Here is a 26,877-nt window from a genome sequence, read left to right as displayed (position 1 = left end):
AGGTTTATACTTAATAGGTTTGTATTTTTCCTAATAATAGAAGTGATTTTGAATAAAAGCACAGAATTCAGTTGGCTACTGCTCCTTACTCTAATCTATAGTGTAATCAAAAGTGGTCATAAATTACAGAAAAATCATAAAGCTTAATACAAATAAGGAGATTAATACCAGAATCGAATGTGAAAATGCATTATTTATGATATGCTATATTTTTCCTATTTTGAAAGTGTATCATCCAGTCAAGAGGCAAAGCACATAGCTTAGATGATTAATTACATATACCAAAAAATGCATATCGAGATATAGAGTATAAGAATATTGAAGCCTGTTTGGCAGGGAAAGCAAAGCACAAATACTAAAGAAAGTCTCTGATATTACAGCAAGATGATCAGGAGCTTCCAGAGCTCATTACAAGAAAGCACTAAGAAACAGTTTCATTAAGTCTACAGTATAGAAAATTAATATTAATTTTGGATAGATTTTTTTTACCATTATTTACTCAACCACATCATGCATTTTTGAAGGCACAAGCGTATTTAACTGGGACATTTCACACAGAGGTAAATGCATGTCAATTAAACAGTCCTTAGAACATCTTACATCAGTATAACTGAGATCAATTTTAGGTACAGCTGTCAGCTAAATAAAGGAATCAAAATTATTGACAGGGTTTACTTTTTAGTTCATGCAGGTTCATTTTCCATTGACTTTGCTGTCATCTGGGCATCGTTGCTACGTCTCTTTTCCAGAATAGGTCTGTTCTGTTACAACATCTTTTGTACTGTAAGATGCCATCGTAGAGACTCAGTATTCTTTCCAGTAAACAGATTCCTCCAGCTCAATAACACTTTTCTCTTGGTTTGTTTGATGAGGCCGAGGTCAGGAAACAAAAGGATTTTGTTCTCCCGATACTGGGTATTGCATTGCTAGAGTTGCTTTCAGCAGTCTATCCTGTTCTCCTATTTCAAACTTAGATGAAATAAAAACACTCCCACTGTCATTCGCAGTCACATTCTCCTCACTGGTATTCTCAGCACTTTTCCATGCAAAGTGTGTTCTTCCCTGATATCAATTTCCAGAAGTTCAGCAGGAGTTTTAATAATAAATGAAATAGGATCTATCTGGCCTGTACTAGAGGGGAAGCAAAGGCTGTGCAGAACTTCAGAGCTTGTTTGGTTTTTAGTTGCTTCCTCCCTTTTGTCTAGTGACACACATTTCACAAAGGAATATAGACACCTCAGCCACCTTCTCCACCTTCAGCCCATGCAATTTTAAAGGCACTTTTAGGCTCTTTACCTCCCCTTATCATGGAAATACAAACTTTCAAGAAAGAAGTAGAACAGACAGGTAGGGACGGAAACTATTTAGCTATCTTACCATAATCTGCCCGCATTCAGTGGTATCTGAACTCAGAGCTCCAGCCTGTGGGCATATGCTTCCAATACAGCCCAGACCACACCACAGAGAGGCCTCAGTATGTTCTTATTATATAACTCTCTGTGATATCATGTTTACCAAGTACTTGTAAAAAATGATGCATCTGGAAGCAACTATTTTCATACCATGAGTCTTTACCAAAAGAATACTTATTAGGAGAGATAGAACTAGACTTTCACGTTGGTGATGCACAAAATGAAATCTAGAATAGTTTTAAACAATGTTGTAACTGTATTTCCTTTACTTTTCTTAAAAGACTTAATGCTATCTGAAAAAATAGTCAGCAAAAAAAAAAAAGTCAACATTTATACATTGTTTTTATTTAGTAAATATTTGAGAATAAAGAACAATCACGATATAATACTTATTTTCTCTTCACAAATACCATCTTCTTTTCCCATTACCATTTGAGAATGGATTACTGTGCTTTCTACTGCAAGTAATCAATGATTATATCCTTCTGGCAGCTAACTGCAAGCAAACCCTTCCTTAAAATTCTTGCCAGGAATTCTGGCCAGAGAAGCCTCTGTAGCAATCATGCTAGGTTTAGCTCCAAGCTAACAGAATTGTGCAAAGCAGAGTATGCATTGTATGCATTGAGAAACAGCTACATGCATCTCAGTAGAGATCACAGAAACGTGTAGTTGGTCTGTATCTAGACAGCAAAGGCATTATCACAGAGAGCTTCAGCAGCAACACTCATGCTTTCCACAGGCTAAGGGGTGGTCACATCCCAAACTCTTGATACAGCCGAAATTCTGACAGCAAACTTCCTTTAGATTCAGTGAGCCTGCTATATATCCAGGCAATCATCCGCCATGCATATATTTCTGCTGCAACATTCTGTGGTTCATGACATGATCAGGACAAAACAAATTTAAATGAATGTTTACGATAATCCATTACCATTTTCAGAATTTTAAGCAAAGTTTTCCCATGGGCTTCTCATGATAAAAGATTCATAATCTTACAATTTCTTACAATTCCTTGCAGGCAAAGTCTTTCTGGCTGAAAAACATCCCTCGCTTCCAAGTGGAGAAGCAGGCAGGAAAGAGAGGAACACGTTAGTTCCCTTTTGTAACATACTGTGTCCTTGTGTTAGTCTTAAGATCTGCAGAGTAGTTGGAGAATATGTCCTTTTAGACCATCATCAGCTTCTCCATCACAAGATCTGTGGTCTTTCCTTTTAATCTCTACAGTTGAAGTAGAGTTAACCTTTTACATACATCATTACATACAATTGTTGGATTGGTTAAAAATAATACAATTTCTCAAAAATCTGAAGGCATGTGGCCTTTTGTCTCTCTGAAACCTTTCTTCTGACATGCATGCTAACCCACAGCATAAATCTCCCAACATTCAACATTACTACAAATGTACTTCTTCTCATGTGAATTTTCAGACAGCTGTGCTGAATAATGTAGGTGAAATGTTATTTTAAGATCTGAAATGATCATCTTCTGAAGAGCAGCTGTGTGCACGCATGAGAAAAAGCAAAAAAGCTGACCGATAACAATACCATTGCAGATGAAAGCTCAGGAAGGGATTCTTGTCAGATGTCAGATCCTTCCTGTAAAAATAGAAATATATATATTTTTCTGGATATGTATTATTTTGGTTTTTTAATTATTTAAGTATACTTGTTACATTTCACTAACAGTGAAAGTAGGCAAGAATAAGGACAAAGAGTTGAAAGACCTTTAATTAGAGAGACAAGTTTTGATGACTCAGACACAAAATGAGCAAGTTTATTTACTTCTAAGAAGAGGTTCATCTGTTTTGCATAGTTGAGAGCTGTCCTTATAAAGTCCTTGGCCATTTTCCTGGGAATATGCAGCTGCTGTCATAAAGACTCTAGGTACATACCACACAACTCTATTTTAACTTTTTATGGCACTGGGATTCTACCTCATTTTGTTTCACAGTCTATGTTTAATTCTGAATCAACTCCATGGACTTCAGCATAGTTTTTCTCTATGCAAAGGGTGGATATGAGTCATTCTGTTTGATTAAAGTTCTGCTGTGACCTACTCCTCCTATAAGGAACACCTCTAAAGATACACATGGGTCCTGGAGTCTTCACTTCCATTCTTGCCCCTACAGATACTTCTCTTCTGCAGGTTGGCCCTTGCTGCTCCCTGACAGTACTGGGTAGTACAGTCACTGGTAGAATAAAACCATGGTTACTTCAAGGACCATGAAAATGCTTGCAACACTGATTCTGAACTATATGTGTGCTTGTATTTGCTGGGAATCCTTTAGAAAATAACCTGAGAGCAATCAGAAAGACATCCCCCACGTCCCCCAGCATCACACAAAGCTTGCCAAATATAAGACAGTGTATTTCTGGGTTCCTACAAACTGCTTAGCTGATAAACTAGTCATGCTTTTGTCTTGTAAGAGCTAAGAAAAGACTAGGAGAAGTATCATTGTGCTTTAATGGAAAATTTATCCATTGTTATGCATAGGCTTTAACTGTCCCAATGTGGCTATGAGAAAAATGTACAGTTACTTTTTTTACCATGATGATGAAGGCTGACCGTGCTAATAGGGTAGGCTGTGAGAAGAAAGGACTTAAAGGTCCTTAGCCTGTCCCAATATATCTGCCTCTGACAGATGATGAACACACAATTTCTAACTTTAAGAATTAATAAAGGACACTGTAAAAATGCTTGTGTATTCACAACATGCCCTGCTTGCCTCTGCAAACTGAATAAAGTCAAATAATGATTCAAACTGCCAAGAGAAGAGCATTTGCTTAAGCGCCATTTTGAAACACATCTGAACACAGTCAGTATGAGCTAGGATTTCGTAACTGCCAGGGGTGACAGGTATCTATTATTGAGGGAAAAGATGAACTGTGGCAGAACCATCTCTTAATATGGAAACACTGATCCACATTCCATTCATTTAGAATGAAAATTGCTCATACAAAATGAAAATGTTCTGCTCCAGCTGCTACAAGTCTGAAACTAATAAGAAAGATTTTGCATTAAATTAATTCTGAACGGCTTCCCATGACTGTGATGATTGGATTTTGAAAGAATATATATCTATTTTATATATTTTGGAAGAAGATGTGTTAAAGCCTCTTCTGAAATATGTATTCTTTCGCACACACCCGCTGACACTACTCTAGGACAGTTACATTACTTAGAAATACTTATCTAATTCTGAAAATACACAGAATAAAGCCTATCAGTGAGAATAACTGCAGAGATTTTAGTTTTCTGTCCATAAATGTAAAGATATAAGTAACAACAATTCTTAAATTTGGACTATTTTAATATTGCAATACAACAGGGTTAACTTACCTTAACACCAGTACAATTACATTTTCTGAATGGCCTTATTTAACGTCACTGTAAATATAGTGAAACAAGTTGTCAACTCAGCACAGATGACTCATAAGACAAGGCGGAAATTCCCCAAAGGACCATGATGTTCTTTGCCACTAAAGAGAAAATTCTGTCATGGGAGCCAGTACTTGCAGGAATTTCCCCAGGTTAAATACTTTATGCCCTTTTCTGAAGGAATAGCAGTACTGCAGGTAAGAACACTAGGTTCTCGCTCTCAGTTTCCACAGGAGTTTGTGGAACCCAGGGAGATCCTGCTTTTTTGTAAGAGACATAAGCCTTCCTGTTGCTCATCTTCTCCTACCTAGAAACACAGTTAAAAGTACCAGCTATTCACTATAGATATCTGTATAACTGCATGCCTTTAAAAAGTTCCCGGTGTGGAAAAGATATCAAAGAAAAAAAATACAGCACATGGCAAATCTCTCGGCCATTCTCCACTGTGTACCAGGAACAAGGTGCAACACATTCCTTTTCTCCTCTAAAACCATATTCCCATGATAAAAAAAATTTCCCAAAGATCAATTCATGGATTGAATTTGGACTTTGAAAAACTAGATTTAGTCACTTACGCAATTCCAGTCCAGTTAGTCCTTCATAATATATTGAGATTTCTTTCTTTATATTGGATCTAGTTGCCAATAAACCAGTAGCAAAATATCCATATTTCAAAGAAGAAAATCCACAAATTCAATATAAAGGATTATTTTATATTCTTAATAGTTCAACAGTTCTATGGCAGCAAGTTGAATGCATGTTACTGACTTTACTGAAGTCAAATGAAGGTGATCATAACTGTTGCTATCCTAACTGTTGTGCCTAAAGGTTCTAGCAAGGGGGGGGAACCTCTTTTACACTCTGTTGTCATAGAAAGTCAATGTTTCTTTCAGTCAATGTTTCTTTCAAAGGGCTTCTCATCCTGCAAAGTGCTGAGTGCTGAAATTATGTTAATTGGCTTTATTCATGTACTAAACAGGGAAAATGTGTAAGAGGGGAAAAGAGAACCATAACATGTTAATATTAAATTAGTATCAAGATTGAGCTGTTATATTAGTGGTGGCTGTCACCAGTAGTATGTCTTAAATAACTCTAAGCAGAGCTATGTCTTGAACACTTACTTTAATTCCCCCTCTATATCACATTTGTGATTTCCTAATCGCCTTCACACAAAGGCATTGCAAGGGTCAGTTGAGATGCTGCTTTGACAAAATGTGTATAAGACAAGTATGCTATTGTAATGCTAACATTATTCGTATTCACTTTTAATCAAGATTTTAATGACTTAGATTTAAAAGACTTGTAGACATGGTGCTTAGGCACATGGTTTAGTGCTAGATTTGGCAGTGCTAGGTTAGTGGTTGGACTCCATGGTCTTAAGGGATGTTTTCCAACCTAAATGATTCTTTGACTTCATTCCAGCTAGTAGCATTCCAGGGTGGCTCAGCCTTACCTCTAGGAGTTACAAAGATATACAGTAGTTTTCTTGGATTGTGTTAGTGTTTAAGCTAACCAAGATTTGAATTTTCTCAGTGCAAAGAAATAAAAGTTGCCCTAGGATGTCACAAAGGAGCACTAATTTGGACAGAACTGTATCATAAGCAGAATGCTTTAAAGCAGGGCAATAACTTGAAGCTGTTTGATCTGTAAAACAACTTTTATGTATGTGACATACAAATATCTAGATCATAAATCTGATGATCATATGCAGCTCAGTGATATAGAACATATATCTATATGATACACAGGAAAACAATGTATATTAGGAAAAAGGCTAAAGTGGAAATATCAGCTAAAATATTATGCAGTGGACTGACATTTAGCATGAATTAAAATGCAAGCTAAAATTCTCCTGAAAATATAGTTACAGCAGAGCAAATATTTTAAAGGCTGCTCTATATAGTACTCTCCTTTAATCACTTGAATGGATATTCATATGAAATTACAAGTAAAAATGAGTACTCAGTTAAAATGCATGGTCAGATTGTCACTTGTCATTGCATTATTATATGAAATGAATTAGCAGGCCCCATTAGTTTCACCATTTTGGCATAGCTTTCATAATTCCTAGATGTTTTTAACTGCCACAGATGTCTGTAGAATATTATTCATGCTAGGCAGCTGCGTATCAGTTGTAGTGGACAGGACAAAAACTTGAATAATTTTACTGTACTAAAGTAAAATGATTAAAATGAATTAATTTTGTTGCATTTGCCATTTGTTGAATTTCAAGTCTTTCTAATGGGCACGACCAGTTAAAAAAAATACATCCAATAAAAGAAAAATAATACCAGCTTTCTCTCAGGGAGGAGGAATTAAATCTTTTTCATCTTGTTAAAAACAATATTCCAAATAACCATGTTTATTTGTCCTTAAAAAAGCCACCACTCTCTCAAATGTCAGTTTATATTTGATAGTACAGAAGTGACCTGATTTAATGAAGAATTATGTTTGATATTAGATACAAAACTAACTGCACATTACATAACAATAGATGCGATTATTTCCTACTTTATTACATATCATAGCTTTTCAAACATAATCCTTTTCAAATATTAGGAAAATAAGCTTATCCATCTGAAACATGGTTGGTCTCAGCCTTTACAATGGCCCAGATTACACACTCCTATAGCAACAATATAAATGTTCTCCACAAAAAAAAAGATTCATTATTAATAAAGGAGATAAGATCACGATGCCTTGGTCCACGACTCTACACCGATACCCTGTTATGCATATTATAGAGCTTCTATCACACAAACCTGATTTTAAATACAATCTCCAGTGATCTAAATATCTATTGACTTCTGAAGTAAGTAAAAAAGTCAGTGCTGACAGCATAAAGTTACTCTCAAAATGGATTTAACCTGTACTTACCCTGCAGGTTTATACTTCTTTGGGATTTAGCTTTTTCTGAGGCAATGCCTGGGCAAATATGACAGACTTGGTCTTCTAATCCCAGCCAGGCAAGCAACGCAGGAAATAATAGTTTTTACATCTCTTTCTTCCCTAACTGAAGACAGAGAACTCCCTGTTCCTAGTGCTAAGTGAAGACAATATTTCCTTCTGTACAAAAATCATAAATCAATTAGACTTGATTGTGAAATTAGGGATGCATTCATGAAAAGGTGCAGGAGAAAAAATGGATATGGATGAGAGGTTTAAAAGCAATACTTTTTCCTCTCAATAATTAGGACATCAATATATCATGAAATGTATTTAGCAAATGCAAAGCCAAAAACTGTAAGAATCTTCACCTAAAATGCCCTTAAACTGACAATGATTAAGTTTGTTGCCCAGAGGATGCTGGAACAGGTTCACATGCACAAAGTCATGTTAGCAGGAGCAATTATTCGCAGCTGACGGCATACAGTAGCTCTCATGATGAATGCTACTTTTTGGGAAGGGGAGAGTGACAGAGAGACAGAAAAATAGATCCCAGTGGCCAGCTGAGAAAAGAAAGGAGGGCAGATCCACCCTTTGATGAGCATCCTCCCCTGGACAGCTGGAACTGCCCACCTTCCTGCTCTATTGTAATGCTCTAGGTGACCTCAGGACCTGGCCCAGGCCCTGCCAATTGTTTCTGTGTATGCTGTTGTCAGCTCTGATTAGGGTGCACGTTGTGTGCTTAGCGGTTGGTAACCTTTGTGCAGTCAGTGGTGGGTCTCCTTGGGTGAGCCAGCTGCTACAACCAAGGGGTGGGAGACAGGGTCAGTCCTGGCCAGTGCTGGTCGCTCCCCAGGAGAACATGCCACCACCACCCCACCCACAGTTTTCCAGGGTGAGGCTGTGGGAAAAACAGTATGAAACAACTGTGTGGGGCACCAAGGGAAAAGGAGAGAGGCTGTGAGACAGCCTGGGGGCAGGAGCACACACCTGGGAGGGAAACGCAGGGTCCAGAAAGGCCAACAGGAGACCCTTAGCAATAGAAAGGGGAAGGCACCTAAGACACTCAAGAATACAGATCATGTAAAATAACACAAGTTGCTTCCAAAATCTCTCTCCACATTGCTGCACATTCTAATGCTATAAGCATGAAATTTTTTTACATCTGCCTTATGTGATAGAACATATATGGACTAAACTTCACAAAACACCCATGTCATCTTCTACTGCATTGAATTCACACGTTCCATGACCCTCCCAACCTAAGCCAGAAGTGTACCCTTTTTCCGTCCACCTTTGCTAAAACCAGGATACAATATATTGCCTTTTTTTCCTAGATTGAGCAAACTTTACTCAGTGTCATAAAGAACATGTAACACCCATATGTCTCTTCTAATTATCTTGTCCTGGAAGCATAAAAGATACAACACAATTTTGTAGCCAATTTAAACTTAAGCAATATCCTTGATGCAAACACCATCCATGGTGTACACAGCAAACATACAGCAAGACTCCTACCCTATACTTCCTCTGCTCTGAGTCTTAGGTGCCTCTGAAATCAGAGACTGCATCTTTTTGTTTAGGAGATCTTAATGGATTTTTATACACTTTTTAAATCCTTCTTGAATCACTATTTGAATCTAAACTTTTGGCCTCAGCTTGTGATGATGATTTCCATAGTTTAATTATACACCTGAAAAGGGATGCTTTGAATATTGTTTTGACCTTCCTGCTCAGTAATGTCAACTACTGTCACCTAGTTACTGTGTTATGAGAAGTAAGAAATTATTGTTGTCATGCATGATTTTTAAAAAATTTTACCACCCAGCCATCTCTCTTGCAAAATGAAGTGTCCTGGTCTGTTTTCACATCCTTTTCCATACCTTGGATCCTTGTCCATACCTTGTCATCCTTCTCTATATCTAGTCTAATATCCTTTTTGAGATGAAGGAAACGGAAATGCATAATATATTCAAGCCTATTTAAAACACACTTCCAGACTTGACCAGATAGGTAGGAAAAGGTACAAACATCACTGATAACAAATCAGTAATTTAACTTTTCTTAATATCTTCTAAAGTTTCAGGTATGTTCTAATTGTCTCCTGTTTAGGCACAATATAAGAAGTATTTTTCCAGTAGAAATTAAACTGAAACTGGCAATAACTTTGTCTCTCTTCCCTCACTGGTATTTTCTTTTTCTGACAGATCAGTGCTCCTTAATAAAATGGCAGAATTTAAAATGATTCCTGGTTCAATGAAAACAGAGGTAAAGAGTTAACAGCCAGTTCAAGTTTCATTTCTTAATCTCATATTAATATATTAAAGTACTTCATAAAAATAAAAAATATTTATGAGACACTTCGGCATGGATAATCTAGGTGTCAAAACATCAGCCTAAGATTTGAGATGCCAGAAGTTTTTTTATATTCTGCCTCAAAGACTTCCTACATAAGCTATAATAATTCATGTGGAGACAAAATCCCAAAGGAATTCAGGGCCTGCCTCCCATGGGATCTGGTCTGAATCACTGTTTACATCTACATTATCCCATAGGGCAGAGGGTGGGGTAACAGCCAGAATACTTCCTGACAGTACTTCATTCTTTTTATCTGCATAGCTCAGTACTTGGCCTGTGATCACCTTGTTCAAAGGACGAGGCAGCCTCAGCTCCGACTACCTACAGACCCTGACTGTCTGTGCCACATGTGATGTAGGGCCACTGCAACTTCCACACTAGCCACAGACTTGTTGGCTGACATGTCCATTCTTGATCAGCCACATGATGCACTGAAAAGGGCTGCTTCTGAGTATTGTTGCACACCCGGCGAGGACACAGTGATGCTGGCATATGCAACTGCACTTGGGGTTGCTTTAAGGTCTAGCCTAGTTCTACTTTTTCCCTCAGCTTGCTCTGCAGCCTACCTGGGGCAGGGTTCAGCTTGATCAAACTTTAGGTGTCTACAGCAGAAAACTGTCTGCATATAGACAGGTGTCTACTGTTTAGTTAAATCAATGAGCCAGTATGGTCAAATGCATGCAGAGAATTTATCCTAAAGAAAACACATTTGGTCAACTGAAAGCCTCCCTGAGTTCCCTGCCTGCGCTGACTAGCTCTTCATTGATGTATAGTAGGAATTCAGACACCTTTTTCAGGTGGAGAGTCTTACAATGCAGACACTTAAATTTAAAAGCAAGTCACATTGCACTCCTAGGTTTCATGTCGTGGTATGCACTTGCGTTTAAACAGGACAGGAAGTCTGAGCTAAAATTCAGACACAACACATGAAATGCACCATGGACGTTTGCTCTCAGTTTCCTTCCGCAAGTGAAGGGAAAAGCACTTTCTCTGCCCCAGAGTGCCGTTCTACAACAAAGTACGTTCAAGGCAATGATAAAAAGAAAAAAAAATATTGTGGAACATTAAAGTACCTCTTTATAGATAAAAGGGAAAAATATTTTAGGAACTTGTTGAAATTTCTAGTATATTTTCTTAGACTTTGCATGTTAAATAAAAGCTCATATAATGCAGATTTGGATGAACAGTATTAGTTTCCATTTATTGATTTTTCCATTAAAAGCCTATTCTTAGGCAGCTATCACAGAAACTAATTATCATTGTGTTCTTCCTTGTTACAAGACAAAGCTAGCAGTCTAGCAAATTTCAGTGCATTCTTGGAAGTATTTTTCGTATAATATCTTGTGTTAGTGCTGGTTAAGTCCTTATTTTTGTCCTTTAGCCCATGCTCTTGTAAAAAGATACTGAAGAGAGAGCACTTTTTTGTCTGTTGCTTTCTTGTCTAATGACAAGGGGGAGGCACCAAGGTTTAGTATCTAAGGTTTAAAGTTTTAATGTTTTAAGGTCTAACCCTGTTAGAAATTGAGTGCTGTTTCAACCCCAAAACTGTTCTTATAATCCAAACTACAAGTGTATTATTCAAACGGTTTGCTGAAGATAATGTTTATCAAAAGACTGAAAACCTTGTTAGTTTAAAAGAAACAGTAAGCAAAATATACTTATTCTGACCTCCATAACAACTGAGTAGGTGGTTAAAAATTTGAGTAATTTATAACACAAAAACATTTATCTTACTTCCTTGTGCTTTTCTCTTGGTGGTCTATCAATTAAAAAAAAACAGTCTTCCAGTTAACTTTCAGACTTATTATTCTGATTTCCTAGGACAGCTGATATCAAGCAAAAGAAAGAGCCTCTGGCCTGTGGTATCCAAAGTCCCTTGTATGCCAGTCCTTTATACTCCGTGAATAATTTTGAAGATGAAGCTGTGAGAGACCTCATCACCATATCAAAGATGTCAATCAAAGATTCTTCAGAATTTCAGTGATGCAATGTTGACTAAGAAATATCATTTGGGTGAGGAATAAGGTGTCTAGATATTTTTTTATCAGCATGTCTTTTGCATTCTTGCCCATCTCTCTACTCAGGGTCCTCTCTGCCCTTTTATAAGCTCTGGACAAATTTCCCAACTTCCCCTCAATAAAATCGAAGGTTTTAGGGGCCTCTTTGATCTTGCCTGCACCTGGCCGAGCATAAAAGAGCAAATGCTTAGATCCTGATTTGCATGTCAGCTATTCTAGCGTGACACATCAGACAGTATCAAGCTCACTCTGCCTTTGAAGCAACAGGATTTGAATTTATTTGTTTTTCATAGTTTAACTAGATATGAACTGATAGATTAAAGTCTATCTGTCTCAGCAGGGCAATGGTTAGGATACTGACATATTAGTCCTCCTCTTCTTTGTGCTTGGCATGTATGGCCTGATTGGCTTTAAGAATTCCTTCCAGCGGAGCCTTACCTGAATTAGCATGCAGAGGTGTGCCTGACTTCCTTCTGTGTTATGCTGGAGCTTTACTGGGAATAGTAGTTCCTGGTCCTGCTTCTTCAGGCAACAAGCAGAACAAGCAGAAATTTCTGAACTGAATTCAGTGATCTAGTTTTAGTTAAACGTCGTTGATATCAAGCCATATACATGAAACACAACCAAAATCTGCGCGTCTGGTATGAGCTTGTAAAAGCAAGGAAATTTTGTTTGTCTCCTAACTGTATGCGATAATATTCTTATCTGACAGCCAATATGCTATTTAACTGCTTAGCATTACACCTGCCTCTTCTAAAAAGGACTAGTGTATGGATTCTGGACAAAGCACGGTAGCATTTTCCAGTGATCTTTCTGTACCAACAACATCACACAGGATTAATAACATCCATTTGTATTCATAGAATATTATTATAGAACTGATTCTTTCCCTTTTAATTGGCCCCAATGTATAAATGCATTTTTAATGTGCATTTTGTCTCTTCTTGTCAGACGAGAATCACCACAACTTTAGCATCACATTTTCTAGCACACAGCATCAATCCTAATGGCATCCTATGAATCGTATTAGCACAAATAATATTTTTTTTTTTCCAGGGACTTTAGGGCCTAGTAGATGCCAGGAGACTGGTTTTGCCTTCTTAGTGTTTCCTTCCATCAGATATTTACTTTCAGTAAGTGATTCTGTAAATCTGGCCAAGTCCTTTAAAGTTTCATTGAGTCTGTATTCCTGGCTTTGTAATGCTTCTCAGAGCTGTGATCTCAAACTAAGACCATCCTAGAAAGTCACTCCATTCCTTTGTCTACTCTGGAGACAGATTTTTATTTATAATCCTTCATCACAAGTAGGACCAAAATGGTCCTTTGAAGCATTTCTGGAGTCTCCTTGTTACCTAACAATTCAGATTATTTTGCTGATACAAAAGATGGCTTTTACTGGACAGATTCAGAGAAGGCAAGCCATTTTGATATATCTGATTGCTCCTACTTCCCCGTCCCCTCCCACTTCAGTTTACCACTCTAGATCAGGACCGACTAAGACCTTCTTCACTTGTTGAATGGAAGCTATGAAATAATGTAGCACAGTAGTTGACATATTCTGCAGCTGCTACAGCTGGAGTCACCTACCTCCCCCTCGTCAGGTTAGTGCTGAATCCTGCCATGAAACAGATTATGAGAAAAGTAATCTGAGTGTGATTGACATCAAATTATTATATTGTTGAAACCTACCTATCAGAAACAATACGTCTCCAGAGTTTTAACTACAACATGTATGAGAAGAGTGCTATCATGGTGCTTTACAGCTATTTGCTTCTTACCATTAAACCCACACTGAAGTCTGCAGGGACACACCTCCCTGTCTGCAATGAACTGCTGTGCAATTTCAGGCTGTTTTGATTTTAAGATGTAAATGTCAAGGATACAAAAACTCAAGCATGATAAATCAGTTAGCTCATATGGAGGTGTATGAACAATCCACTCAGATCTGAGGGGAAGCCATGCCAAATTTTCTAGCTTTAATAAAAAAGCCCTGACGGCCTGTCAATATAGGAAGAATAACATGCAAGCTCATTGAAAAAGGAAAGGATATTTCCTCTGAAAGCACTTTTTTTACCTTAGTCATGGAGGAAAGTTCATTGTCCTTACCTTTTCCTGGTAAACTTAGCAGGCTACATAAAAACCAGATGATATGTTACGTTTTGTCAGTAGTGACTGGAACACCCAGAAACTGTATACAGTGCAGGATGCTACGCAGAACCATATCAGGAAAGGAGGAAAATTGCTGGAAAAAAAGGAAGCACAGTTATGCTTTTCTCAGTGAAAATAATACTTAAGTAAAAGCAGCAATAAGTACTATTTCAAGTAATAATACTTGTGTATTTGGAATAAGGGTTACAGAAGTAGGGTGGTCTCATGCTATCTGCTCTTTGCTCTTCTTTGTCCACTAATATAAAATAAAACCCCAGGTTTCTAGACTAGGCTTCCTAGTGCATTTGTATAACATTATACACATACACAGGCCTCAATACTTCTTTAGACTTTTGAAAATTACTACAGATTATTACTAAATGTTATTTTCTTGCATTATTCAGTAAAGTTATTTTTACCGAATTTTGTTTATGTGATGAATACAAGAATAAACCAACTCAACGCTCATATTTCTAGCAGTCTCCAATTTCATGCAGTAAAAATGCCCAACCATGCTTTCACTGCAAAATAGAATATTTCTTATAAAAAAACCCACATCAGAGTACTTCGCTGATTCTTGTTGAAGTCCAATTACCTGTTTACTTTCTGTATAAACACAGCTAAATATGTCCTGCTGATACCAGCAGACGCACAGCCCTGAGATAAAATTTTGTTTGTTTGCTTTTTAGAATTTTCTGAGTGTAACATAGTATTCCCACAGCTTTCTTTTGCCAGCTGAGTATGAGACTGAATAGAAAGTACTATGACTTAACAAACGCTTTTATTATCCAGAGTTTTGGTGCCATTAAGGGCTTGTCTAAAAAACTACAGAGCTGTAATGGGGCCATCCAAATTCTCTTTATGCTCACTAGCTTGAGTACTGGCAACAGTCTTGCCACAGAATTCAGACAACGTATGCTGCTTCTTGATTAAAATTAGCTTTTATGTCCCACAACCCTAATACTTAAGGGATATGTAATATAATGTAGTAATACAGTTTCAGGTCCTGTATTATTTTTTAGGAGTAAGTTCTTCTTTGTGAATAGTGTAATGCATAGGTATATGCACTGCATCATTCTGTATATATGCTATATGTACATGTATGTAATGCATCAGCCACTGCATTATGCATTATTAGAAAGGTGCCATGATTTTGTATCACCATATGTGAGTATATACACTGACTAGTACTAATCAAAATGTTAAACAGAAGAAAGGAGTTTGTATGCATGTGGCTGTGTACACATTCATAAATAATTAGGTCAGGAATTAATTGATAAAATAAAGAGCTATCAAATACCCATACCTCCTCTGTTCCATCTCCTCCCTTCCCCTCATCTCTCTTCTCTTTGGCTAGCAGTTACCCAAGTCTTGGTCAAATTTTTTCATAAGGCTTTGTTTCTGTCTCTGCCATCTACCATCCTTTACCCTCGAAGCAGCTCCTTGGAAATCCAAGAATCCATTCAGGTTGATAGTGTGCTGAACGTTAAGACCAGTTTCAGTTACACCCATGCCAGCCCACTGACGTCAGTGGGGCTACACAGTAGCAGGCAAAGATGGGAAGGGACCCTAAGGGCTAAGAATTTCAAGGAAGGAATCCCTGACTCATGACCTTAAAGCATGGAAGCCTTCATAAATCACTTCCCCCACTACTGCATTCTTCCTTTAATATCTTGCCTTTGATGAGTAGCCGGAACCACCTCCTGTTTCCAAAAAGGGGAGGAAGGGCACTGGAGGGAAGAATGGAACAAGCTGACATTTCCCTTACTCCCTTCTCTAAGCAGTATGGAAAACTAAGGCAAAAATTTGGAATTTCTCTTTGCTCATGTACTTCTCAGTATACAGGAGTCAAAGTGGCTGCTAATTGATAGAATTAAACAGTAGTATGAAAACATGAACAAGCCCTCCTTCATTCCTTCATCCATTTATTAAACAATACCCATTATATGACTCGTTCTGCCAGGATGATTACTTCTAGAAATGTTACACATGCACATACACTTCCCATCTCAGATGTGTCAGGGCAGGCCTGTGTGATTTAGGACAGCACTCATACTTCACATGGCTTCCAATCACAGCTGGATCTCCAGGTTCAGAAACATTCAGCTACATTCATCTTTCTGTGGGAACACTGAAGATCATTGGTAATGGTGGCCTAATTTGAGGCAGTAAACTGCCAGTAAACAATTATTTTATGAAGCAAAGGAAAGAGGCATACTCAAGAAGTAAGACAGTTTGTATTCTCTCCTTTCACCTGGGGATGTTAAAGCACTAGTTGTGAAGGATATAAATCATGCACTTGTCACACTACAGCCCTTCCTTTCTAGCACCTTTCTAGCACTAGCCAGCTTTGGAGAAGCAGTAGTATCAAAGTGGGGCAAAGAAACAGTAGCCTTGACTGTCTTAAAATCAGTCAACATTGAATGGCTGCTGCAGGACTGCCCTAGTACACGTGTCTATTTATAGAGCACCAAATACTGTAGGTGGCACTTTATCATAGTATTTAGCTTATCACTAGATACATCCTTCTTAAATGGTTTCTGGTAGTATTATCCACCTCCACTGGGAAGGTTCACTACTACTAAGCCTCAGTTCCCCTGGAATAATTCCCAGCTAAGGATATTTTATTCTGTCACACATTTCTGGACAATAGAAGGTCAAATCCCCTCTTTCAGCAGCCCTTGCCTTGGTCCAGCAGAGACTTTCACCCACTGACAGGCTGGTAACTGATTTCCCTTGCCAGGACAGCGTACTTCAGCAAAGAGTTGTCTCAGATTAAAATGAGTGTAAACACAAATTCAGGAAAAGCTTTGGTTTGCCTAACCAGAACATTCCTCAGAACAAGTCATCTTAAGCTGCATAGACTTTATATCTCAGAAGAAACTGGTGCTTGCAAACCACAGCCTCTTGATAAAATCCGTCCCTCGTGAGGCATTTTGTACTGTGTAGATGTTGACTAGCTCTCCTTCCAACTCAGCTGTAAGTCTGGTGAGTTTCCTGCTTTCAGAACTGACAGCTTTAAGAAGTATCATGACAAGGCATGAATACTGTCACCACAGTTTATTAATCCTTTTCTAATTAGCATGAAATCCATATGCCTATTACATGAAATAAAGTAAGACATGGGAAAAAACCAAACATCCAGTACAACAAAAGCACACTTACCGTGTGGGAGCAAGCTGGTTTTCATAGTCATACAAATCTACCTCTGCACTCTCAGCAAGCTACACAAATTTCCTTTTGCTTATAAAATTTGTGAAAAGACCAGAAGATCTCTGTTGCTTCCAAGATTTGCCAATTAATACTTCTTTCCACAGAGAATACCAGCCTCCATACCAGCCTGGCTCCCCTTCTTGCTCCCCGCCACGGGATTTAAATGAGAGTAATGTTATAGCAAAATGTGGAATTAAAACTTCTGCAATTATACATGATATAGGGATATTTTACAAGTCAACAGGCCATACTCTGGAGCAGAAATACAAGACAATGAAAATTCTAACATAATTTTTTTTGGCTTTTTATGCAACTCTAGTTTTTATTTTATAAGCCCTTTTGAAAGGATGTGCATCTCTGTCGGGAGGGAACATTCTTCCTAGAATTGTTGCCTACTTAACTAGAACAATTTCTAGTAATAGACTAATGACAAGTTGGAACAAACTTGTAACAGCAAATTTACTGAAATGCAAACTCCTGCAGGAAAAGAAAAAAGGCAAAAAGCAATGGCCATGGCCCTTACACATTTCATAGCAAGTGACATGATGGAATTGAACGTTGTCATGGTTGAAAGCTTCAAGGATCTCATACACTTCATTGAGTCTGTCTATGAAACGCCAAGTCTCACCATGTTCCCTCACAGCAAGATTCCCAGTCCACACAATGCTCATCATGCCAAGCCTCTGCAGTGCTCAAGAAGATGAGCCAGACATAACTGCAGTAAGGGAAAACAGCAGCATCTTAAAGAACCACTTCTCAATTGAATAAGCTGTGGCCATAGGATCAGGTTTTAATACTTGCTGTATGCAGATGTAAAAGCCGTTTATAGAGCATTAATATTGAAAACATCACTAAAAATTTTTTTCAAAACATTTCTTGGAATACTGGTATTTCTTCTGAGAGAAAATGCTGATGTCATTTGGACAAAGGAAATGAAAGAAGTGCAATCTGTGTCACTGTCACCTGGGATTTACTTATAGGAAAGAAAAGAATACTGTCTATATCCATCCTACTTCTGTCCCTACTGCCTGTGGGGGGCCATCAGGAGGGCTGGAGGGATGAAGAAAGGATCTGCTCCCAACACCCTCCTCCCACCACCACAACACCCCTGCTGTGTCCACTCCCAGTGCATGAGAGTGCTGCTTCTAAGAATAACCAGGAGGGAGGGTAAGTGCACAGTGATGCAAAGGTACACAGTACACAGGCTGTCCTCTGTGGGACAAGTCAGATTGCCCTAGACTGCAGTGTTGTGTCCCCTTCTTAGGAATTTGTCCTCCAGCTGGTTGTAACTTTCAAACCAGAAAATCTGATGACTGTATCACTGCATCATTCTTATCTAAGCGAAAGGCTAATTTTTGTAGTGTTTAATATTTCTGGTACTTTACGTATCGATTTGTAGCTACACATGCTTCCGAAATAAACAGTTATAAAGCAAATTGAACACAGTCAGGAGAAAAAGCAGATATTGAGAAACCTAAACCACAGCTTTTTTGAAGACCAGAATGCTGATACTGCTATATTTAGTGCCTTATTTGGTGGGAAAGAACAAACCACTAAAACATTTCTTCCAGCTTCGATTGAATGCTACATTAGAACAAAAGTAATTTTTCAGATGACATTAAAGTAGCCAGAAAGTGATATCCTTTTTATTTACCATCCTTTTGGAGAATCAGCTGCTTCCTTTTATTGCTAGCAAATATTGTCCAAAAAGTATTTCCGAACCTGGAAGTATGTTATGATGAATACCAGTTGTACTAACTAGGCCATGTGGAATATGACAGGAATTTTCATTGCTTTTTTAAAAAGTAATCTCTTTTTTTCTTGGTGGTGGTGGTGGTAAGCAGCCCCCAGACATGCACTTTATTTGGAATTTAACATTTTCACAGTGTAGAACTAGAACTATTACACAGTTAGACAGCTGATCAGAAAAATGAAAAAGGTGAAAAAAATGTATGTAAAGGTGGAAAACAGACCTATGAAGTGCTACGAAAAATAAAGTAGCAAAATAATGTTCTGTTCCTTTAAGATACCAAAAATAAACCACAATACTTTCCTCATCTAGATCCTGATACTGCACTCAGCTCTACAGTCACAGGAGTCTGACTGTGGGGAGTTCATTGCCGGACTGAGGCACTGAAGTGTAAAATAGAGACATAAGGCAAGGCTAACATTAATGCAAATCCAAAGCAAAGAGAACACAAAGTCCACCCAGCAAGGACAGAATATTATTCACAGTATCTATAGATTCCAGCACTTTCCTTTCTTCTGTTTATTTGCTGCTCATTTGTATTGTGGGGTCTTTTTGGTTTTTTTCTCTTTGTTTATGCCATGGCTGCCACTAACGAGGTTTGTCACTATTCCAGCAATAAATATCTCTGAAGGTACTTGTGTGTGGTGTTTGAATGGGAAAGCAGGTGAGTGAACAAGGAAGTAAATGGAAGATTACATTAGTAACCATAGCAGCCAACAGCATTTTATCCCAGGAGAAGCTTCCTCTGGTGGAGGCTGGGCTTTCTTTTAATGAGTTTCACACACTGCTTCACAGCAATAGAGCAAGTCTTCCAAATGGTCCACATGACAGGACCTTCTACTGCCTTGTGTCACTAGCGAGACCCTCCTGAATTCTGGGCCACTCCTGATGAAGAAGATTACTTTGCAGTAGCCAGGGACTGGATCTCTTGCAAAGATGTATTTGCTGATGACCAAAATTTCCCAATGATTCATTAAGTTACGCATACACAGGTATGCATATGAGCAAATCTTGGTTGTAATTGCAGAAAGCTGCCTGAGCTGGTAGAAGATTGCAGCCAACTTATTTTAACTGATGTGCATTTATCTGATCGTGTCAGATACTTAGAAGCCAAACTCTGTTCTTTTAGAGGATTTTGTTAAGAAACTGTGTAACAAAGGTCACCTTTGTTAGCAGCGATGTGGGAATCATGTTTTGCCATAATGACAGTGCGTTTAGCTTTTAACAGAAGTTATGCGTTATTGCCAGAGGTTAGAAACAGAGAGGTCAGAGAGTCAGATATATATCTCATTTTCTGGACATTTTCTCTGTACTTTCTGGAAAAAAAACATCTAGACAAAGAACGTCAAGCAAGAGTGATCTTCAATCTCCAGTGTTTAATCCTTTGTCCTCTGGGCCACTGTGCTTCTAACAGAACCATCGTTATAGCAGTGTGATGCTGGCCATGCTTTGGCTTCACACCTTGGCTTCGCCTTCAATTTGTTAGCGGTTTTGGACAGGTAAGACCTTGGAGCACCACAATAACCATTAATTACATTCTTCTTCAAATGAAGTACATCTATCACAAATGCCAGGCAGTGAAATATTTTTAACATAATACAAAGACTTCAAAATTAGTGTTGGTATCTCTTTTCACAAACAATATTTAGAAGGATATGAGAAAATACTGTTTGCAAGAGATCAAAGCATAAACATCTGTTCCACTGAGGGAGTAATTTCCCTTGTTAATACAAATTAACTAGTTGAAATATATGGTGTAGATGTAAGAAAGAGAAGAAGTGGTTCTTTTGATTAGCTTTTCAGAAATACAATAGAGGGAAACACACAATTAAGAAGTGATAAATTTATAGGGGAAAAGCCAGGAACACTGCAGGGTAAGCCACTTCACTCAAAGCATACACCATTTCCTTAAGCAGATGAGCTGCGTACAATAAATGGCTTTTCGATCCCTGTCACTTCCCTCTCCTCACACTGTTCTCACGCATGCCCAAGTAAACTTTACCACTTACAGTTTTTAGTCACTTTGGCCAGAACTACTAGAGGTACATAGTCACTAACATAATACGGAGCAGGAATAACAGATGTTAAACATCTTAAAATCTAGAACTCCGGTGCCTTCGATGTCTACTGTATTATCAGTGTATACTATATCACCATTGTGCCTGTGGTAACTATGGAAATTTACTGAGATCCACCTCTAAATCCTGCCTTCTTACCTTTCAAAGCTGAGGTGAACTAAACCACGGAGTATCACTGCTTCAAGAAGAGAATTCAGCACGAAGTGAGCTGCTGCCCTCAGACCAGCCTCTCAACATTTTGACTGCAGTTATAAAACAGGGTAACCTAACAAGGATTGCAAAGTAGCAGAAAACACAGCTGTACATAAGAAGAGTAAGTCTTTTGCACACTACCAACTTGATATCTAATGCTATTTAAACAAATAATGGGATGTTTTAAGCAGAGCTGCACTGATACAGTAAGTAAATGAGAAGGGATGTGAGAATCTCTGTAAGTAGTAGGATCCAGAGCATTTGGTAAGTCAGCTGGGCAGGTAGGAGTTGGCTGAGAGTAATTCAGTAATGAATCAGAGGGAATCATTCAGTAAGAATATGAGGTAGAAATGGAGAGCAATAGAACAGGAGGTCTAATCTGCAGTCAGAAAAGAAGCAAGACATTTAGAAAAGACAGCTAGGTCACGCAAGCTACAGATAGCATACAGGTAATTTTAGGAATTTATTTTTAAAATGAGAAATGAGGAGTGAAATAAATGTGATGGTATATTCAAAGATGATCACATAATAGACAGAACAGATCCATGATCGATATGACTAAGGTTGCTCTTCTGGCTTGACTGTTACATCACAACGTGACCTTTAGCAGGTCACTTCAGGCTAGATCCAATAAAGGACTCAGGCACCTTAAGCCTGACTTAGGCAGCTTTGAGGTACCTAAGCCCAAAAGCATGACCTAAGCACCCTGCTCAGATGCGTACTAACCCTGGGGGAGCTTGTTACTCCAAAAAGGCATATATATCTGCTGTTCAGTTCTCCCTGCACACTGCTCAGGCAGCAAGGGTGTACTGTGTTAACTTTCAGTGGCCTACCAGTGCTTTTATCTGGACTGCACATTTAGGTTTCCTCTTTGTGGAAATATGGGTACAAAGGACAGCTAGTGCAGGCTGGGATTTCACCTCAGTATGTGCCCAGAATCCAGCTGTGCTCCTTTTCTCTTTTTCTTGGCAGCATACTGCCACGGGTTCACTGGGAAGGGCAGAAAAATGGCTCAGCTTAGCTTGAGCAGTAGCCTGGAAACGGCAAATATGTATCTGAGTATGTGTTCCCCTTCCCCCTGCCCTTGACTGAAAGAGTCAACCAGAACAGGAACCCTGCTCCCCTTTTCACCTTAAGAGAATACAGCCAACCTTTGCATCCACAGGGGACTTACACCCACAAGTGGGATCCATGGTCTGGATGTAAGAGAAATGTTTCTTGCAGCCCCATCTAGGTTACCTAAGCTGGAGAGACAGCAAGGAGCTCAGAAGCTCAGCACTGAGTCTTGTTAACTGTTACCAGCTCATCAGGTGAAGTTCCCTCCTTTCAGAAAGGATACTTGTGGTGCACCAAGCAGCATGGGCACCCCACACAGGTTTTCTAATGGAAACAATGTACAGATATTGTGGGTTTTAACCTATAGGAGTTACTACCCACTCTATGAAGAAATTACACTTACTTATGTGGAAAATACATTGTGGTATTTGGATGAAAGAAGCTATTGCAAGTATTAAAAGAAAGAAAATTTAGAAAGCAGTTTTCTGCATAATTTGAAAATTTGTTTTCATTCCAAATCTGTGTAAGAAGCATTGTCATTAAAGACACTGGATTGATTAAATGTCACAATCTGACTAGACGTGAAATAGCTCATAAAATATTAAGAAATATGAATATTCCATAAATTCTTTGAAAATGGAATGGCTAGGCAGAGAAGAATCCTAAAAACCAACTGAAACAATTTCCTCTTTCAGCTTTGCAATCTATGTATTTTGACATTATCACTTCATGTTCATGAATTAGGTTCTTCTATGCTTTTTGTAATAAAATAGTTTCCTAAAAACTGATGAAACACATTATTTTAATATGTAATTGTTCATGTAATCAAACTGGTAAGAATGTAACTTATCCAGAATTGCTAATTTTGTGAGAAATTCCTGTTGTTTCAGAGCTTTTAATTCTTTTCTGTTTCAGTGGTCATGCCTTGAAAGTGAAATATAAGTACCAAAACCTATGTTACAGAAGTGTTAGGTCTGTAAATAGGAGCATGAAAACAGGAGATGCTGCAAAATTAATATAAATTATTCGTAGTAACCAAGATGAAGAAAACTGGGGTTTAGACCAACATCACTTTAGAGTCTGAATAGCAACATTAGCTTGACCACACTGCACTTAGTGTGCATTGAATTATACATTTTGCAATCCAACCAGCAATAAAAAATGCTGAACATACATAATGCATCTAAATTAAAGGTGACCTGCAAAGAATCAGTCCTATGTCCTTTCTCTTAGCATTTATGTGATGATCTCAAATAGCGTAATCTACATTTTTTTTCCACTGTATTAGAAATTCAGGTACTCTTCAGTTTATATTTTATGGTGTCCCAAGAACTACTCAATTGTGACAACACATAAACAAAGAAGCAAAAAATTGCCTAGTTTTGGCCATGAGCTAGGAGATAAAGGACAGCTTATGTGATCATTGCTACAGAAGGGGATAGATTTTCACAACTATAAAATGCTTTTGATTTTGCTTTCTTTTGTTAAAATTCACTTTTTTAATATTTAATTTTATGATATTAATAAGTTCCAACTAATTTTGGAGAAAGTATTTAGCTTTAAGTCTTAGATTCTTACCTAGTGTACAGAGTAACACGAGTTATCTGAGACTACCTACAAGATTCTTGCAGACTTGAGGGAGTCCTTTGGTATGAATGGCATGAAAACAGAGCAATTGAGGAAAACAAAGGCCTTCAAACGTGTTCTTTCAGGTATCTTAAAAAACGCGCGATAGACTCCTACTTCTCCCCGTGCACATTCTTGCTGACTTCTTATCCCTTAACCTACATTTCTACCGTTTGTAGGCTTATTATGGCTTCAGTTACTGAAAAACAGATTCCTTCAGCTGCTTCTGCTGCGCTTTCCAAACGGGAAGCTTCCACCTGTTCCGCGCCCCACCGCCGCAGCTCACCGCTGTCGTGTATCGGGAACGCTGCCCTTCCTCGGCCACCGAGACGCAGAGGAAGAGGCGCGGGGCTGTGCGAAGAATTTTTTGGTTTTAATACAGTTTAGCCCGACCACGTAGAATCGGTAACACTCATTTAAAAGCATCTGCGGTCTCACAGGGGCACGTCGCACCCCAGCGAACCACCACAGCAGAGCAAGCGCGCCCGCACTCCGCGCACCGACGGGAGCGCGCCCTCCGCCCCGGCGCTGCCCGCCAGCACCGCCGCTCCGGAGCGCCCCGGAAGGGCGCGGCAGCGGCTCCCTCCTCACCTTCCCCCTTGCTTGCTTGCTTGCTTGCTTGCTTGCTTGCTTGCTTGCTTGCTTCCTTCCTTCCTTCCTTCCTTCCTCGCGCACGCCTCGCTTCTCCCACCCCTCATCCCGCTCCGCCGCGACCCTCACGGGGGGCGGGTGAAGGCCGCGGCGGAGGTTTTAAAACGCTTTTCTCCCCTCAGCAGGTTTTACGTGCCCCCGCCCCCCCCGCTCGCCCTCAGCCCAGCCACAGCTGCGGGCGGGCGCCGTTACCCGCCGTTACCGGCAGCAAGCACGACACCGAGCACCGGCCGTGCGCGGGGAACGAAAGGGCGGGCGGGGAGGGGGGAAGAGAGGAGGTGGTGCCGGCGCGCGCATGCCCGCCCCCCCCCCGCGTGACGCGCGCTGACCGGGGCCGCCCGGCGAGGAGATCAAAGCGGGAGCGGCGCGAGTCGGGCTGGGGCGTGGGGTCGGGCCGGGTACCGTGAGCGCGCGCGCCAGGGGGAGCGGCGTGGGGGCGGCCCCTGCGCCCTGCCCCGCCCGCCCGTTAAAGCGCCTGGGCGCCGGGGGAGCCCTTGTCGGGAGCCGGCCGGCGCGGCAGCGGCTCGCCCTCCGCGCTTACCCTCCGCCGAAGTGCTCGTTGTGGTGCCGGGCATGAGGGGCCGCGGGGCGCCGCGCCGCAGTGGCGGCGGCGGCGACGAGCACATGGCATAGCCGAGGTCGGCGGCGAGCGCCGGGCCGGGTTAACGGCGGTCTGGCGGGGCGAGTGCGGTTCTCTGCATGTGGAAAGTGAGGCGAGCCAGGGAGCCCGGCGGCACCGGAGAGCACCCGTCGGCGCGGTCCTGAGTACCCGGGCAGCGGCGGCCGGCCGCCCGCCATGGATTGCAGCCTCCTCCGGACCCTCGTGAGCCGATATGTGAGTACCAACGGCTGGGCCCGTCCCGGCGGGGCCCCGGCGCCACCTCTGAGGAAGCCCTCGCTGAGGCTTCCCCTCAGAGTGCAGCCCGTACTCTCGGCGCAGGGGCGAGCCCCGCCGCTCGCTGAAGCGGAGGGTAGCGGCGAGGCTGCGAGCGACGGTGGGTCGTGCGGGTGTCGGCGAGGTGGCTGCACCGCGCAGTGGTGCTGGGCTCGCAGGGGGGGCTCGGGCGGGAGTTCGTGGGTCCCATGACTCGCACGGCGGCCGGAGCAGCCTTAGGGGCCGCTGCTCATGATTTCCTCTGTAAAGGGAGGGCGCAGCGGTTGTTATTGGGCTCCCTGCAGCCCTCTCCCCGGGTAGCTGGCTGCGGGGCTGGCCCTCGCTAAACCAGGACGGTTGACCTGAGTTCAAAGCACTGTCGCTTACAGTGTGCTGGGTTACGCAGTTATCGAGGCGGATAAAACCTGTCTTGAAAAAAAGAAGAAAGAAAGGTTTCTTTCTTCTTCTGCCTTTTTTACCCCCTACTTCTTCTTTGTTATATTGTTTCAGTCAAGCTGCGTTTTGTGGAATTGTCCAATTTAAATACACTGACGAGTGCTCGGAATAATCTCAAGGTTTTGGGGATTCAAACACACTAAACTTAGTGCACTTTGGGGAAAGAGAGAGTTGATGTTGCTTGTTGGTCAGCATGTTTTCCCCCACCCATACCGTCTGAAATAGCGAATCAGTAGTGCATTGGAGTGAATCCCAGTGTAGGTTGAGGTGCGTCAGTGAGTGTGAATCTGTTTTTATTGAGCCCCTAGCACATGTTTGGGATAATGGTTTTAGTAAATTGGTGGAATGCCAATAAGAGCGGCGTTATACAATGAGGTCGGGGACCACCCATACCAGGGAACTGCAAATTTCTGCTTTTGGATGTAGAAGAAATTTAAACCAAACTCAACAAAACAGATGGAGAGAGATGATTGGGATATACAACTGTAAATATAGCTTTTCCTCTCATGCAGAAAGTACTGTGAGGCAACTTCTGTGCTCTGACCAAACAAAAGTAAATACACTTAGTTTTGTGCATGTCAAAAGCTATACCTACGTGATACACGCTAAAGTTTTTCTTCAAGTATGAATGAAGAAAAATACCAGAGGCGGAAAACTAAAACTGTGGATTTTTTCAGCGCCATTTACAATACAGTATTATGTGGGATGTGGAGAGAATGGGGAAGGTGTTTACTGAAAGCAGCTATGGGTCTTTAGAAAGTGGCCCTGAGGGAAGGAGGGG

General features: G+C 40.3%; 1 protein-coding gene and 1 long non-coding RNA gene across 8 annotated transcripts in view; one reads left to right on the top strand and one right to left on the bottom strand.

Annotated features, from left to right (window-relative positions):
• Positions 1-1,735: 1,735 nt before the first annotated feature.
• Positions 1,736-25,175, bottom strand: LOC115603909. 3 transcript variants are annotated; one of them, XR_003990048.1, is made up of 5 exons: positions 25,096-25,153; positions 24,068-24,466; positions 21,380-21,506; positions 14,159-14,294; positions 1,736-3,007 (listed from the first exon to the last, which is right to left on the bottom strand). It is a non-coding gene; the product is annotated as an uncharacterized LOC115603909 (long non-coding RNA). The 3 variants fall into 3 exon arrangements; XR_003990047.1 differs by lacking the exon at positions 25,096-25,153 and adding an exon at positions 24,707-25,025; XR_003990046.2 differs by lacking the exons at positions 21,380-21,506; positions 24,068-24,466 and having other exon boundaries at positions 24,707-25,175.
• ATP11A (ATPase phospholipid transporting 11A) overlaps positions 25,101-26,877 on the top strand; it is a 115,035-nt gene continuing 113,258 nt past the window's right edge. For 4 of the 5 annotated variants that reach the window (XM_030476386.1, XM_030476389.1, XM_030476385.1 and 1 more), the window contains exon 1: positions 25,101-25,601. In XM_030476386.1, coding sequence (XP_030332246.1) covers positions 25,563-25,601 — 39 coding nt within the window. In that variant the 5' untranslated portion in view covers positions 25,101-25,562. The remainder of the gene's footprint in view (positions 25,602-26,877) is intronic. The other variant, XM_030476387.1, reaches the window with a different exon arrangement.

The sequence above is a fragment of the Strigops habroptila genome, chromosome 2 (genome assembly GCF_004027225.2).
Source record: "Strigops habroptila isolate Jane chromosome 2, bStrHab1.2.pri, whole genome shotgun sequence".
Taxonomy (NCBI): Eukaryota; Metazoa; Chordata; class Aves; order Psittaciformes; family Psittacidae; genus Strigops; species Strigops habroptila.
This window is presented reverse-complemented; position numbering and strand designations above follow the sequence as displayed.